This window comes from Pleurodeles waltl, chromosome 7 (genome assembly GCF_031143425.1).
Source record: "Pleurodeles waltl isolate 20211129_DDA chromosome 7, aPleWal1.hap1.20221129, whole genome shotgun sequence".
Taxonomy (NCBI): Eukaryota; Metazoa; Chordata; class Amphibia; order Caudata; family Salamandridae; genus Pleurodeles; species Pleurodeles waltl.
The window spans coordinates 451,536,244-451,554,039 of NC_090446.1; the positions used below are offsets into that span (position 1 = coordinate 451,536,244).

Here is a 17,796-nt window from a genome sequence, read left to right on the forward strand (position 1 = left end):
GAGTGAAGAGGAGGAAGACGAAGAGGACGACACAGACAACAGGGACAGAGTGATACTACAGTATTTTCAATAACACACAGGTAAGAATCAACACCAGCATTTTACAATTACTTACAGTCTCCTGCCTCTCTACAGTCTGTCCTATTCCCCCAGTGTATGTTCACTGAGTTGTGACTTTCCCTTCAAATTTCAGAGATGTGGCCCCCACTGCGTGACCTCTGCTTTGTTTACCCATGGACTACAGCTGTGTGACAGTGGTATGTTCTCATCACTGTGTAACTGGACATTTTGGCAGCGTTATGTTTAATACATTTGTTCACAATACAGGCAGACTCCAGATTGTTTTTGTGCAATAAGTGTTTTTATTAAAGTGCTGCATTTAGGGACATGGATGGAAAATCGGTGAGGGGTGATGGTGGAGGAATGTCCATGGCAGAGTCCAGCTTTTCAGTCTCACAGGTGCATTGTCCATATGCCTGTGGAAGGTGGAGCAGGGGCAGTTAAAGGTTGGACAGGGTGACAATGTGGGACAGTGGGATGACATCAGGGGGTATCCTTTGCTGACGGGGGTCTTGGCATCCTACTCTGTCTTCTTACGAGATCTCAGGCCCCGCTTGCGGGGTGGTTCTTCTTCTGCAGGAGGTGGGGTTCTGGTGGCCTGTTGTTGTGTGGGGGCCTCCTGTCCACTAGCGCCGGCGGAGGTGGTTGCCTGTTCTTGGTCCATGCTAGTGACAGGGGCCCTTTGTGGTGCCACATGGTCCCGCAATGTGGTGACAATCTGGTTGAGTGCCCCTACGATGGTGCCCATTGCGGAACTGATGCTTCTAAGTTCTTCCCTGAACCCCATGTACTGTTGCTCCTGCATGACCTGGATCTCCTGGAACCTGGCCAGTACCGTCGCCATCGTCTCCTGGGAGTGGTGGTATGCTCCCATGATGGAGGAGAGGGCCTCGTGGAGAGTGGGTTCCCTGGGCCTGTCCCCCCCCTGTCGCACAGCAGCCCTCCCAGTTCCTCTGTTTCCCTGGGCCTCCGTCCCCTGGACCGTGTGCCCACTACCACTGCCCCCAGGTCCCTGTTGTTGTTGGGGTGGTGGGTTAACCTGGGTGCCCTGTAGTGGTGGACACACCGCTGATTGACGTGTCCTGGAGACAGAGGCATGGGCCCGGTGGGTGGGAGCTGTGCTGGTGTTTCCAGAGGGGGTTGGGTCTGCTGTGGCCAGTGGCTGTGTGAGGGGAACCGACTGTCCCGAGATCCCCGATGGTCCGGGCTGGTCATCTGGGTCCAGGGAGACAGAGCTGCTGTCATCACTGGTGGCCTCTTCTGGGGGTGGGATGGACATTTCTGGACCCTCCTGGGCGGTGTGGTGGCGTTCGGGTCCTGCAGGGGTATAGAGGTATGGTTATTGCTTCAGTGTGTGCCATATCGGTCAATGGGTGGGTGCCCGTGTACCCCAGGGCTGGCATTCCCTTGTGGGGGCTTTTGTGAGGGTGGCTTGTGGGGGAGATTTGTATGTGCAGTGGGCATGCTTTGGTGATGGGTGTCCATGCTTTGTGGACACATGCAGGGCTAGGTGTTGGGATGGGTGGGTTGTGATAGTGAGACATTTGCAGGGAGTAGGTGTGATGGGGGTGGGGGTGAGGGTGGGGTTATGATTTGGGATGCAGGTGGGGTAGGGGTGGGAAGAAGTAGTTAAGATTTGACTTACCAGAGTTCATTCCTCCAGCTACTCCTGCGAGGCCATCAGGATGCAGGATGTGCAAGACTTCCTCCTCCCATGCTGTAAATTCTGGGGGAGTAGGTGGGGGTCCGCCGCCAGTCTTCTGCACCGCGATGTTGTGCCTTGATACCATGGAACGCACCTTCCCCCGTAGGTCGTTCCACCGCTTCCTGATGTCATCCCGATTTCGTGGATGCTGTCCCACAGCTTTGACACTGTCGACTATCCTTTGCCATAGCTCCATCTTCCTGGCAATGCTGGTGTGCTGCACCTGTGTCCCGAAGAGCTGGGGCTCTACCCGAACTATTTCCTCCACCATGACCCGGAGTCCAGCGTCTGAAAAACGGGGGTGTCTTTGGGGTGCCATGGGGTGGTGTGGATGAGGTGTGGGGTGGTGTATGTGTTGTAGAGTGTGGTGAGTGTGGTGATGTGTGGTGTTTTGTGCGTGGATATTGTGTGGGTGATGGTGTGGTTAGCCTCTGTGTGATGGTGTTATCTAAGCAGTGCTGTCTGTCTCGGTTTTTTGGGTCGAAGGGGTTTGTGGGTGATGTGGGTGTGTTTTTTATATTGTGTTGGGTGTGTGGGAGTGTTGTTTGTATGTGTATCAGGTGTGTGTATTTTGAATTGTCCAATGTGGTTGTGTTTTGTACGTGTGTGTGTATTTCGACCGCGGCGGTGTGTACCGCCAATGGAATACCGCGGTTGAAAGACCACCGCGTGGATTCGTGTGTCGTGATAGTGTGGGCGTATTTCTGTTGGTGTGACGGTGGAGGTTTGGTCATCGCCAGTTTCCCGCTGGCCGTTGGTGTGGCGGACTTTTGTTGATGTCGGGTTTTTGGCGGTTTGCCTGTTGCGGGTCAGAATGACCGTGGCGGTTTACCGCGGCCGCAGCTGTGTTATGGTGGTCTTCTGACCGGCAGTAAGCGCCTTTTACCGCCGAGGTCAGAATGACCACCTGTGTGTGTTGGTACAAATACTTTACACCTAGCACCCTGAAGTTAAGCCTGCTTCTCGTGCCAAGCTACTAAGGGGGTCAGCGGGGGTTAGCTGAGGGTGATTCTCTTTTACCCTGACTAGAGTGAGGGTCCTTGTCTGGACAGGGGGTAACCTGACTGCCAACCAAAGACCCCATTTCTAACAGGTTGGCAAAGGAAAGTCAACATATTCTGCTCCCAAGAAGGTCAGAACTGTTTTCTTAAAAGCAGTTATTTCGGAGAATGGGGAAAATTTTAATATTAGGAGGTTGGTGTTGTAAACAAGGCAAAAGGTTGCGGATGGCATGCATGAAAGTGTTAGGTAAAAACAAGAAGACCATGTGAAAAGAAGCAGGAGACATCCTGCTTTACTGAAAGAGTTTGAGGTATAAACCTTTGTCCATTACCTGTGATTTGTGTGTAAATATTTAGTGTGATAGGAACTACTCAATTGTATTCAAGTTTGAGTTATGCATCATAAATCTTTAGTCTTCTATTGTTAAAAAATATTCTAGGTGGGGAAAGATGTGCTATGTCCCATACATGTTTAAATCTTTAGAGTTCTCTAATAGAATCTAGAAGGATGACGAAGTAGCAGTACACTAAACAGTTGAAGAGGCTCTGTTGTTGGGGTTCGGAGCAGAAGGAGACCTCTCATGTCACTTGCAATAAATATTTGGACCTTCATTGGAACTATTGTCATCTTTTCACCAACCTACTTTACCTGCTTAGAATACATGGCATAGTTTGCCTAACCTACCATAATTAACATACCAAACCTATCACACCAGCAATACCTGCCTCTACCGAACCTACCATACCAATAATACCAGCCTGTCATAACAAACCTAACATACCTACATAAGATGTCGACCAATCCTACCTCCCATACCTATTTACCTAGCTGCCTATTTTCCATAGCTAGCTGCCTTTCATATCTACCACGCCTACTAAAGCCTTGCTACCACAACTTACCCATCTTACCATTCCTAACCTACCATACCTAACCTACCATTCCTAACCTACCATACCGCCATCTTTGCAGTGTGTATAGCTTATGCCTCCTCTGAGGTGGCAATTTTGCGGGATAGGACATATCTGTCGGCTCTCTAGTAACTGCTTTAAGATTCTGCAGGCTGCTGCAAAAAGCTCTTCCGAATAACTCCAGTGACCTCTGATAACAGCCTAAAATAATGCAGACTATGGGGATTATTACAGCTTTGGAGGAGGAGTTAAACCATCCCAAAAGTGACGGTAAAGTGACGGATATACCACCAGTCGTATTACGAGTTCCATAGGATATAATGGACTTGTAATACGGCTGGTGGTATATCCGTCACTTTACCGTCACTTTTGGGACAGATTAACACCTCCTCCAAAGTTGTAATAACCCCCTATGTCAGGAAAGTGGCAATTGCAGCTTTTGAACGGAATGAAAATGATAGCTTTTTTAAAACTGACAACACCGACTGGCTTTGTCAATGTTTTTGTACTAACACCTTGGACATATACTTCCTGCTCCAATTTTATCTCCCTTTTTTCTCCGGATCATCTGACAATGCCACCCGATACTGTTGCCCTATAATTGCCAGGCACATCGCTGCTACACCTATGAGTGTCTTCTCTCTCCAAGCTTCATGGGACTGAACAAATGGATGTTACCTCTACAGTTGTGACGGTCTGCTCTTTCCAGAACCCAAGGCAGAGCCCTATAGTGACAGCCTCCTAGGTCCCAGTTCTATCTAAAGTTGTGTTACTGATTTGGGCGAAAAAGCTATTTCCGATCAATTGGTTTTTTGATGCATCCAGTAATTTGGCATGTCGCACTCCCTAATATGAAATTACTGTGGGTGATTCTGGGACATTTTCATAATATCAAATTTGGAGGAATCTATCCCTGCCTACGAGAGTAGATAGAATTCTGTAATGATATGCAGAAATTGGTTCAGAAACTGTTTTTCCAGTTTATTCTTCACTGTTTGGGGACAATTCAGAATGGCATAGTATTTACAGAACACAGATTTTTGGATACTTGTGAGATTTGTAATTCTATGTGCAAATATATTGCCCCAGTAACTCTGGTGCACCTGGAATGAGAGCTCAATGTCCTGCTACACTGTGTTTTTTGCCCACTTTTCCCCGCATCTCAGTCAACGCTTTAATGTCATTCACATCAAATTGTTGTAGAACAGTCATTTTAGTGCAAATTATTTATTCTAAAATGAAAACAAAATAATCTAAAACATTGACATAGAAAAAAATATAATGTTTACAAGAACAGGACAGCGTATAGCTCAAAAGCATTTTACTATTTAAAACATGTGTAGGAACATGTGTTGGAGCATGGAAGTCTTCATCATCTGTGAATGTGTAAAACGTACACAAATATTTAAGAGGTTTCCGAGGTCTGAGGCAAAAAAAACTGCAGGAAGTAGTACTACTACAGGAGTAGTCTTTCACATACTCTTACACGACTTTGTGAATCTGCCACGAAATGCCAAACTTCCTAGCAGTAAAAGTTGCAGAAGGGCACAGAAAGTTCTTTGTTATCATTGTGTATTAATTGCCTAAATATGAACATTTTATTTTAGATGTAATGGGCTCAAGGTACAAGGCCATGTAAGAGTACGAAAGGACTACTACTTTACATATTCTATAATGCCTTCAAGAATAGGTAACAAATGTGTGGGTGAATGAAGTATGAAACTAAAATAGAAGGGTCTCCATAACCTTCCTAAACTGAGATAGAGATTTAAAAATCTGGATATTTGGATGGTGGGAGCTTCATACAGAAACATCTCACACTGCAAAGGAATGTCCTCCAACTCTTGGTCTTCTAACTGTCAATAGAAACTTTCTCTCCAAAAGGAGAGGCTGAGAGAAGGGATGTAAAGTTGAAAATGGTTGTTAAGAGAGCCAGGGGAAGCTCCATTAATCTTTACTGATACATGCAGACCCCCTGTGGCAGGATACGCCTTACAAATGCTACTATATACAAAAATACATAGATCACCTTATGCTACACGGTATGGGGTTTAAAGTGGATTCTGGCCTGAGGAAGAAGCAAACGAAAGTGCCTAGGTGTCATCATAGCACATCCCCTCCCCAGGAGATGAACTGCTGCTCAGCTGCAGAATTCTGAGTGACCAGGAGTTTCAGAATACTGATTTGAGTATAGTCACCAAAAATAGCATTGCCATAATCTGCACCACTAAAAGCATAATCCTTGCAGGCCTCATTCAAAAATAGGGTACACAGCAGCAATAGTTTCATACAGTACTTTGGAGCGGGTACTACAGATGTAAGGTGGCATCCAAAGAGATGTCAGCACCAAACATCATTCCTAAATTACTTATCCAGGTGCAGTCTGCTTTAAGAGTCAAACCCACCACAACTCTTTCAAACTGGGGCATTAACTTGTGCCAGAGCTGTTTTGCGTCTAAAATGCGAAGCTCAATATACTTGTCCTTCAGACTTGAACAGTTTCACTCATCCGTTTTTGTCAGATCTCATGGAAATGGTTGATTAAATGTGTACTAGATTGCTTTCTTGATAAACTGAGCGTCTGTACACGGATTGGGAGTTGTCAGCATAGTTGTGACGTGCAGCGCCTCAACTAAGGAACAATTGATGGAGGGCCTGCAAATAAAATGTATATATTACCTGGTGGGGCATGCAGAACCTAACTTCCACCTTGAAAGCGGACATCTTGCTGGATACCCCAACAGCTGCCTGGACAACATACCTGATTTATCCAAGTTGGCAGTGGAGATAGATAGGCCATGCCACATCACTTCTCATTTGTCCAAAGCTTCTGGTATTACACAATGGAGCCCCACTTGGAATGAAAGCCTGACCGAGTCTCCCAGAAAATAATAGGCTTCCAGATAGGCTTGCATCTCACCAGCAGTTACCTTGTCTAGAATCTTGAACGAAAGCAGTGAACTAGAAATGCAATAAAAGTTCTTATTAGCCTTGATACCTAATAAAAAGTAAGAGGTAATGCTTGGTTTTAGTCAGTTATGAGTATGGCCCATATAAAAGGGGTTGTTTTTAAAGCTATCTATATTCAGCAGGGAGATAGCATCACACATTAACAGTTGGTGATTCAATCTGAATGTGATAGGGCAAATGGCTTATATTTGCTGCATGGCCAGTGAATTAAAGGAGTGAAAGAATGACATTCCCTTAAGGAATTTTAGAGGAGAATAATTTGTGTGATTTCAGAGTTATTTAAACTTATTTTAAAGGTTACCACATTCGTTCAGTATGTAGCATAAACAAATAAAATAAACTTGTTGGTGTTAGTAGGTGGGTTATATCTGACACATTTAGATATATTAGATAAAGTGATTACATACCTTAAGTGGATATATCATTCGTTCTAAATTTCGAATTAAAAGTAATTTGTTTACTAACAAAGATTTGATGGGAATTTAAAAACTAATTGAAGGTGATATGTAGAATTATAAAAGACCTCAAATGAAATTAAAACATAATGCATTTTACTACATAAATTAAAATACAGTTGCGCATAAATACATATTATCAAATTTACACAATGGAATTTGATAATATTTCTGCCAATAAACCATGTAGAACCTCTTCTGTCTATGACTAGCCAGTTGGCAGCCCTGTAGGGCTGGTCATGATGGTTCCTCCAAAACCTTGCCGTTCTCTAGCCGGTCACTGGGGTTCACTTCTACATCTGTGTCTATATTTGTCAGCTCTTTGGGGCCTTTGTGGATGTTACGGATAGAAATCTCAAAATCTCTGGAGCTGAAAGGATAAAAGTGAGATCTTCTGAGCATCTAAATATAGGAAGCTCCAAAGAGTTCTTCAGCTCTTCAGAATATTCAACCACATGCCCTTTAGTGGCATACATATATTTCCTTTCTGTAAATCTAATTTTGAACCCTAAACACCTCTACTCTACTTTGCAGAACTGGCTTCCAATAAAGCAGTCTGTCTGTAACATATTTATATATCAGTTTCTCCTCCACTGACTAATTTTCTCTATTCCAGACAGCAACGTCTAAGATGGAAGCAGTTCATATATTTAACAACCTTCTGGAGGAGGCTACAGCGGGTTTGGAAGGACGCTTACCACTCAAGATGGTGCACGGAGTTCCATTGCTAGAACTAATTTCTGACAACTGGAAGCAGGTGGAGCAGTTTCAAGCCAGGCCCGATGACTTGCTGATTGCTACCTATCCTAAGGCAGGTAAGGAAAATAATCTACTGGGCCATATCTGTAGGTGTGAGGTGATAGGTGATGAGTAATTATGTATGTAAAGGTGCAGGGTTGCTGATTTGAAAGAGCTGCTAGTAGTGTCTGGGCTTCCTTCAGGCCTGTAAGACATAAAAAACAACAGAGAAACCACTGAGGAATACTAAATTAAGTGATAAAGCTAGAATGCACACACAATTTTTGTCATTAGGGAGTGAATACTTTGTAAGTAATGTACAATGAAGCGTGGGTCCACAAGTCAGCAAGGGAACCAAGTATCCTACAGAATGAGGGTATCCTGGGGATCATACTCTCTGAAGCACCGTCTCTGCTGCTTGTGGTCCTCCCAACAGACAAGACACGTGGGTAACCAAACTTTTTTATTGAAAAGGAAAGCTGAGCAAAGACAGCATCACATCCTTTCATACTGTACATAGCAATAAGTCAATAAACAGTAAAAAAAACTAGCAACACTTTGACAGCAATGCATTATGTGAGAAGGTATGATGGCTCCTAACTAAATAGAATGCTAAACACCTATGCTCGTGTAGGTCCTTAAATACAGAGTGGATGCACTACAAGAAATACAATACATATGGTTGCATGGATTGTATCTAAAGAGTGGGACCGCATCTTTTTAAAAAAAAAACTTTTTATTGACTATTTTAATATGCAATTTCATACAAACACAGACTTTGGACAAAAATGGTCGGTCATGTCCGTCTTTTGTAGCAGCTTATCTACACTATGAAATAATTTATATCATGCCCAAATGTCACAGCATACAACTATAGTCATAATTCATTAAGTACAACCCCCCACCAAGAAGCAACCCAGGAGATTCCATTCCTATACATCTGCTGGTGACTACGATATCACCTTAGGTGTACTTCTGTCTTACACAATGTAATTTAATTTTGCCCTTCACCCTCTGTTGCTATTTCTAGATTGTCCGGTGAGCAGAGGATGAGGGGAAAGGAAGCAAAAGTCCCTACTATCTACATGTTAGCTATGCTCATGCTTAGTTAGTATATCTAAGCATATCTAAGGTAGGCTATCACCACCTTTCTCAGCTTCTTTGAATTATCTGACAAGTCCCTGACAAACATCTGATATGGGTCTCTTGTGCAACCCTCTGCATTCTTCACAGCGAAGAGCTCTACTTTGAAGTTCAACCCAAAACACAACTTCTTCCCTCCAGGCACTGACCTATTTTGCCAGTAAAAGGACTACATCAATAAATTCAGTACACAACCACTTAGTTTCAGGTCTAGGGAATATACCCATTAAGCAGCCCTCCATACTCTGCAGGTTCTCCCATCCCGTTATGCATGCCACATTAATCAGTACTGCCGTCCAGTAATCTTGTGTCTTGGGGCACTATCACACCATATATTGGAAATTCCCTTTTTCAGTTTGACATGTAAGGCACATAGTACATGGATTGGTGTAAATCTGACCAATCGAATGTGATGTGAGGTATGCCCTATGCAGGTTGTTGAGCTATGTATATTAAACGGGGATTGTGAGGCAGTTTATGTGGATACTCTAAGGCCCTCTGTCATTCCTTAACATTAAAGATCTGCCCCACTGGTGTTTCCTATTTGTCCTTGAGGGGTTGCAGGGATATACCTGTGTGTGCCAGTAGAAATGTATAATACCATGTAATCAACCTTCTACCACTACCTATTGTGTATAGACTATACAACACAGTATTCTTTGGGGGTTCTAGGAGGTCCATGTTCCATTGTTGTTTATTGGTGTGCTGAATCCTACCATACAGCAGGAATTGGCTTCCCAGGAGGCCCCGGTTTTCTATCATGGATGGGAAGAAGGTAAGAGTACCATCTGTGAACATCTGTCCTATTGTGTCAAACCCAACAGTTTGCCATTGCTGGCTGATAAATTACCTCTTGTCTAAAATGACCCACAGAGAGATCATGGGGACATACGGCAGTGTAAGATGTGTGCGTGTTCAGGCTATTGCCTGCTTCAGGCATCCCAGCCTGTGGTGACTGGTTGGGGGGAGCCGTGGTTGAGGTTTTGGGCCAGGAAAGAATATTGTCTGTACATTTCCTTCCCAGAGCTGCCTATCTGAAAGTCCAGTTTTGCTAAGGTGCCAGCCAGCCAGCCATTACGCCACACACGGAATCTGTCAAACTATGAAGTAGCTCCAGGGATCAGAGATCCCAAGCCTCCTTTATTGGTTGGCATATTTAAGTTTCCTTACAGCTGCTCGTCATTTGCCAGAACTTTAGATCAGTTTGCATAGCAAAGAATCAAGTAATTTAAAAAAGCATGTTGGCAATATAAACATTATCGGCGGAGCATAACCATTTATATGCAATCTGACCTGCCACAGATAGTGTCAGTGTGGTCCAGAAGGCAACTTGGGATCACAGGGAGCGTATGGCTGTGTGGAGATTACCAGTTATCATATCCACCTCTGTATAGTATATATTTAAGATGAGTTATTGGGTGGAATGGCATCTTCTATTAAGTTTATACCAGGCAAATATGATTAGGTTTCTAGTTGATTATGGACATAGTTTGAGGTCAACTAAAAGTGAGACTCCTTCTCCTGTATTGTAAACATGATCATGATAAGATAACAAATTAGGGAACCAGACACACTTACAGGCATTCCCCTAACTATGCACTCATGTCACAGTGAATGTGAGCAGTTGAGGTGTTGCACAAATATGCTATATATTTTTAAGCTGCACACGGTTGTATTGTTTCTTCCTTAATCTTGCCCATTTAGCATAATTATGCACAATTAACTTTAGCTTTCGGACTTAAGCAACAGATGTTCATATACAAGTCGGTGTTACCTACTAAAAGGCACAATTGGATTGCCTCCTTCACAATTAAAGCTATTTTTGGTTCTTGTGTAGTGTGAAAATATTTGCGTGCCTCTATTAATGTCCAAAAATGAGAAAAATGCAATCACTGGCATAGCAAAATAAAAAACAAGAAACTGTAATATAAATCAGACACTTTATGCAGGAGGAAAATCGGTCAGTAGGTTTTGAACCGTTGCCGCAATGGCACCTGGGGCCCTAATGCAAGCTACAAGATTGGGCTTCCATCCACTGTTTTTATAGTAAAACAACGGTCACCAACTGGGGAGAAGTTGGCCTCTACAACTCTGAGCCCTAGTGCCACTGCACCCGCTACACTATTGATGTCTACACCTTTGCATGGACTTATATTATTACTCCGGAAATGGGTGCGGAGACTACTAATCATTAACCTGAAACATTATAAGACGTCTACTAGAGTAGTCCGTGAAGTGGTGTCTGTGCACTGGCTGACGCTGTGTGGAGTAGGGGAAACAGCCTGTTTCCTGTCTGTAAGGGAGCTGTAGGGCATAGTATAGGTGAAAAGGGTATGGAGAATTGTAAGAAAGAAGCAGGAGCTCTGAGTGTTTGGAAACTTGTGGTGCTTGAGTGTTCATTTTGTGGGGCTGTGAGATATGGTGTTGGGGAGTAAAATATTTTCAGGTGATGTGTCAAGAATTTTAGATTATATTAAGGACACAGAGGCGAGGAGTATTCGTCTCTTGCTTTTAATGAGTCAATACAGCAGGCAATAACATTGGAAAAAACTTTAAACTACATCACCCATGAGCCCCAATAGCCCAATGCCCCCACCAATCATATGGCCTCCATCCTACTATTTATGTTGCTGCAACAATAATGATTCCTCTTTCTAAGCAACCAGAGTCCAACAGAAAATGCTTGGAACACCAACAAGTCCGCTGCGATGGCGAATCCAAACTCCGCTGCCGAAGGGAATTCCCCTTCAACCTTGAACAACTTATCGACCATCAGATCCTCAAACACAATCAACTGGATATAGTATCCTCTTATTAATGGAAACAATAAACAGTTTATCCCCTTCGCTGCCAGGCTTTTTCCCCCTCCTGTGCCAGGCCTTTTTTGGGCTATTTGGGGCAGTTCGCGCTTAGGCCCTCTTAACTTTTTGTCCACATAAGCTAGCCAAGCCAAATTTGCGTCCTTTTTTTCCAAAATCCTAGGGATTCTAGAGGTACCCAGACTTTGTGGGTTCCCCTGAAGGAGGCCAAGAAATTAGCCAAAATACAGTGAAAAATTCGTTTTTTTCAAAAAAATGGGAAAAAGTGGCTGCAGAAGAAGGCTTGTGGTTTTTTCCCTGAAAATGGCATCAACAAAGGGTTTACTGTGCTAAAATCACCAGCTTCCCAGCTTTCAGGAACAGGCAGACTTGAATCAGAAAACCCAATTTTTCAACACAAATTTGGCATTTTACTGGGACATACCCAATTTTTACGATTTTTTGTGCTGTCAGCCTCCTTCCAGTCAGTGACAGAAATGGGCATGAAACCAATGCTGGATCCCAGAAACCTAAACATTTGTGAAAAGTAGACAAAGTTCTGAATTCAGCAAGGGGTCATTTGTGTAGATCCTACAAGGGTTTCCCACAGAAAATAACAACTGAAAAAGAAAAATATTGAAAATGAGGAGAAAAAAGCAGCAATTGTTCTCTACGTTTTACTCTGTAACTTTTTCCTGCAATGTCAGATTTTTTTAACACAATATACCGTTACATCTGCTAGACTCCTCTGGTAGCGGGGATATATAGGTCTTGTAGGTTCATCAAGAACCCTAGGTACCCAGAGCCAATAAATGAGCTGCACCCAGCATTGCGTTTTCATTCTATACCGGGTATACAGCAATTCATTTGCTGAAATATAAAGAGCTAAAAATAGCTATCAAGAAAACCTTTGTATTTCCAAAATGGGCACACGATAAGGTGTTGAGGAGCAGTGGTTATTTGCATATCTCTGAATTCCGGGGTGACCATACTAGCATGTGAATTACAGGCCATGTCTCAAATAGACGTCTTTTTTACACACTCTCTTATATTTGGAAGGAACAAATGTAGGGAAAGACAAGGGACAATAACGCTATTCTATGTTCCCCCAAGTCTCCCGATACAAATGATACCTCACTTGTGTGGGTAGGCTTAGCGCCTGCGACAGGAAATGCCCCAAAACGCAACGTGGACACATCACAATTTTTGACAGAAAACAGAGGTGTTTTTTGCAAAGTGCCTACCTGTAGATTTTGGCCTCTAGCTCAGCCGGCACCTAGGGAAACCTACCAAACCTGTGCAGTTTTTTAAAACTAGAGACCGAGGGGAATCCAAGATGGGGTGACTTGTGGGGCTCTGACCAGGTTCTGTTACCCAGAACCCTTTGCAAACCTCAAAATGTGGCTAAAAAAACACATTTTCCTCACATTTTGGTGACAGAAAGTTCTGGAATCCGAGAGGAGCCACGAATTTCCTTCCACCCAGCGTTCCCCCAAGTCTCCCGATAAAAATGATACCTCACTTGTGTGGGTAGCCCTAGGGCCCGCGACAGGAATTGCCCCTAAACACAACGTGGACACATCACAATTTGTGACAGAAAACAGAGGTGTTTTTTGCAAAGTGCCTACCTGTAGATTTTGGCCTCTAGCTCAGCCGGCACCTAGGGAAACCTACCAAACCTGTGCATTTTTTAAAACTAGAGACCTAGGGGAATCCAAGATGGGGTGACTTGTGGGGCTCTGATCAGGTTCTGTTACCAAGAATCCTTTGCAAACCTCAAAATTTGGCTAAAAAAACACATTTTCCTCAAATTTCGGTGACAGAAAGTTCTGTAATCTGAGAGGAGCCACAAATTTCCTTCCACCCAGCGTTCCCCCAAGTCTCCTGATATAAATGATACCTCACTTGTGTCGGTAGGCCTAGCGCCCGCAACAGGAAATGCCCCTAAACACATCGTGGACACATCACAATTTGTGACAGAAAACAGAGGTGTTTTTTGCAAAGTGCCTACCTGTAGATTTTGGCCTCTAGCTCAGCCGGCACCTAGGGAAACCTACCAAACCTGTGCATTTCTGAAAACTAGAGACCTAGTGGAATCCAATATGGGGTGACTTGTGGGGCTCTGACCAGGTTCTGTTTTCCCAGAATACTTAGCAAACCTCAAAATTTGGCTAAATAAACACGTTTTCCTCACATTTCGGTGACAGAAAGTTCTGGAATCTGAGAGGAGCCACAAATTTCCTTCGACCCAGCGTTCCCCCAAGTCTTCCGATAAAAATGATACCTCACTTGTGTCGGTAGGCCTAGCACCCGAAACAGGAAATGCCCCAAAACGCAACGTGGACACATCACAATTTTTGACAGAAAACAGAGGTGTTTTTTGCAAAGTGCCTACCTGTAGATTTTGGCCTCTAGCTCAGCCGGCACCTAGGGAAACCTACCAAACCTGTGCATTTTTGAAAACTAGAGACCTAGGGGAATCTACGATGGGATGACTTGTGGGGCTCTGACCAGGTTCTGTTACCCAGAATCCTTTGCAAACCTCAAAATGTGGCTAAAAAAACACATTTTCCTCACATTTCGGTGACAGAAAGTTCTGGAATCTGAGAGGAGCCACAAATGTCCTTCCACCCCGCATTGCCCTGAGTCTCCCGATAAAAATGATACCTCACTTGTGTGGATAGGCCTAGCGCCTGCGACAGGAAATGCCCCAAAACACAACGTGGACACATCACAATTTTTTAAAGAAAACAGAGGTGTTTTGTGCAAAGTGCCTACCTGTAGGTTTTGGCCTCTAGCTCAGCCGGCACCTAGGGAAACCTATCAAACCTGTGCATTTTTTAAAACTAGAGACCTAGGGGATTCCAAGATGGGGTGACTTGTGGGGCTCTGACAAGGTTCTGTTACCCAGAATCCTTTGCAAACCTCAGAATTTGGCTAAAAAAACACATTTTCCTCACATTTCGGTGACAGAAAGTTCTGGAATCTGGGAAGAGCCACAAATTTCCTTCCACCCAACGTTCCCCCAAGTCTCCCGATAAAAATGATACCTCACTTGTGTGGGTAGGCCTAGCGCCCGCGACAGGAAATGCCCCAAAACACAACGGGGACACATCACAATTTTTGACAGAAAACTGAGGTGTTTTTTGCAAAGTGCCTACCTGTAGATTTTGGCCTCTAGCTCAGCGGGCACCTAGGGAAACCTACCAAACCTGTGCATTTTTTAACACTAGAGAACTGGGGGAATCCAAGATAGGGTGACTTGTGGGGCTCTGACAAGGTTCTGTTACCCAGAATCCTTTGCAAACCTCAAAATGTGGCTTAAAAAACACGTTTTCCTCAAATTTTGGTGACAGAAAGTTCTGGAATCTGAGAGGAGCCACAAATTTCCTTCCACCCAGCGTTCCCCCAAGTCTCCCGATAAAAATGGTACCTCACTTGTGTGGATAGGCCTAGTGTCCACGAAAGGAAATGCCCCAAAACACAACGTGGACACATCACAATTTTTGACAGAAAACAGAGGTGTTTTTTGCAAAGTGCCTACCTGTAGTTTTGGCCTTTAGCTCAGCCGGCACCTAGGAAAACCTACCAAACCTGTGCATTTTTTAAAACTAGAGACCTAGGGGAATCCAACATGGGGCGACTTGTGGGGCTCTGACCAGGTTCTGTTACCCAGAATCCTTTGCAAACCTCAAAATTTGGCTAAAAAAACAAATTTTCCTCAAATTTCGGTGACAGAAAGTTCTGTAATCTGAGAGGAGCCACAAATTTCCTTCCACCCAGCGTTCCCCCAAGTCTCCTGATATAAATGATACCTCACTTGTGTGGGTAGGCCTAGCGCCTGCGACAGGAAATGCCCCTAAACACATCGTGGACACATCACAATTTGTGACAGAAAACAGAGGTGTTTTTTGCAAAGTGCCTACCTGTAGATTTTGGCCTCTAGCTCAGCCGGCACCTAGGGAAACCTACCAAACCTGTGCATTTTTTAAAACTAGAGACCTAGTGGAATCCAATATGGGGTGACTTGTGGGGCTCTGACCAGGTTCTGTTACCCAGAATACTTAGCAAACCTCAAAATTTGGCTGAAAAAACACGTTTTCCTCACATTTCAGTGACAGAAAGTTCTGGAATCTGAGAGGAGCCACAAATTTCCTTCCACCCAGCGTTCCCCCAAGTCTTCCGATAAAAATGATACCTCACTTGTGTCGGTAGGCCTAGCACCCGAAACAGGAAATGCCCCAAAACGCAACGTGGACACATCACAATTTTTGACAGAAAACAGAGGTGTTTTTTGCAAAGTGCCTACCTGTAGATTTTGGCCTCTAGCTCAGCCGGCACCTAGGGAAACCTACCAAACCTGTGCATTTTTGAAAACTAGAGACCTAGGGGAATCTACGATGGGATGACTTGTGGGGCTCTGACCAGGTTCTGTTACCCAGAATCCTTTGCAAACCTCAAAATGTGGCTAAAAAAACACATTTTCCTCACATTTCGGTGACAGAAAGTTCTGGAATCTGAGAGGAGCCACAAATGTCCTTCCACCCCGCATTGCCCTGAGTCTCCCGATAAAAATGATACCTCACTTGTGTGGATAGGCCTAGCGCCTGCGACAGGAAATGCCCCAAAACACAACGTGGACACATCACAATTTTTTAAAGAAAACAGAGGTGTTTTGTGCAAAGTGCCTACCTGTAGGTTTTGGCCTCTAGCTCAGCCGGCACCTAGGGAAACCTATCAAACCTGTGCATTTTTTAAAACTAGAGACCTAGGGGATTCCAAGATGGGGTGACTTGTGGGGCTCTGACAAGGTTCTGTTACCCAGAATCCTTTGCAAACCTCAGAATTTGGCTAAAAAAACACATTTTCCTCACATTTCGGTGACAGAAAGTTCTGGAATCTGGGAGGAGCCACAAATTTCCTTCCACCCAACGTTCCCCCAAGTCTCCCGATAAAAATGATACCTCACTTGTGTGGGTAGGCCTAGCGCCCGCGACAGGAAATGCCCCAAAACACAACGGGGACACATCACAATTTTTGACAGAAAACTGAGGTGTTTTTTGCAAAGTGCCTACCTGTAGATTTTGGCCTCTAGCTCAGCGGGCACCTAGGGAAACCTACCAAACCTGTGCATTTTTTAACACTAGAGAACTGGGGGAATCCAAGATAGGGTGACTTGTGGGGCTCTGACAAGGTTCTGTTACCCAGAATCCTTTGCAAACCTCAAAATGTGGCTTAAAAAACACGTTTTCCACTCATTTCGGTGACAGAAAGTTCTGGAATCTGAGAGGAGCCACAAATTTCCTTCCACCCAGCGTTCCCCCAAGTCTCCCGATAAAAATGGTACCTCACTTGTGTGGATAGGCCCAGCGCTCACGAAAGGAAATGGCCCAAAACACAACGTGGACCCATCACATTTTTTCACAGAAAACAGTGCCTACCTCTGGATTTTGGTCTCTAGCTCAGCCGGCACCTGGGGAAACCTAGCAAACTTGTGCATTTTTACAAACTAGAGACCTAGGGGAATCCACGATGGGGTGACTTGTGGGGCCCTGACCAGGTTCTGTTACCCAGAATCCTTTGCAAACCTCAAAATTTGGCTAAAAAACACATTTTCCTCAAATTTCGGTGACAGAAAGTTCTGGAATCTGAGAGGAGCCACAAATTTCCTTCCACCCAGCGTTCCCCCAAGTCTCCCGATAAAAATGATACCTCACTTGTGTGGGTAGGCCTAGCGCCCGCAACAGGAAATGCCCCAAAACACAACGTGGACACATCACAATTTTTGACAGAAAACAGAGGTGTTTTTTGCAAAGTGCCTACCTGTAGATTTTGGCCTCTAGCTCAGCCGGCTCCTAGGGAAACCTATTAAACCTGTGCATTTTTTAAAACTAGAGACCTAGGGGAATCCAAGATGGGGTGACTTGTGGGGCTCTGACCGGGTTCTGTTACCCAGAATCCTTTGCAAACCTCAAAATTTGGCATAAAAAACACGTTTTCCACTCATTTCGGTGACA

General features: G+C 44.3%; 1 protein-coding gene across 3 annotated transcripts in view; it reads left to right on the forward strand.

Annotated features, from left to right (window-relative positions):
• Window positions 1-17,796, forward strand: part of LOC138304172 (sulfotransferase 1C4-like) — a 239,774-nt gene that overhangs the window by 131,851 nt on the left and 90,127 nt on the right. For all 3 annotated transcript variants that reach the window (XM_069244004.1, XM_069244003.1, XM_069244001.1), the window contains one exon: window positions 7,717-7,915. In XM_069244004.1, coding sequence (XP_069100105.1) covers window positions 7,732-7,915 — 184 coding nt within the window. In that variant the 5' untranslated portion in view covers window positions 7,717-7,731. The remainder of the gene's footprint in view (window positions 1-7,716; window positions 7,916-17,796) is intronic.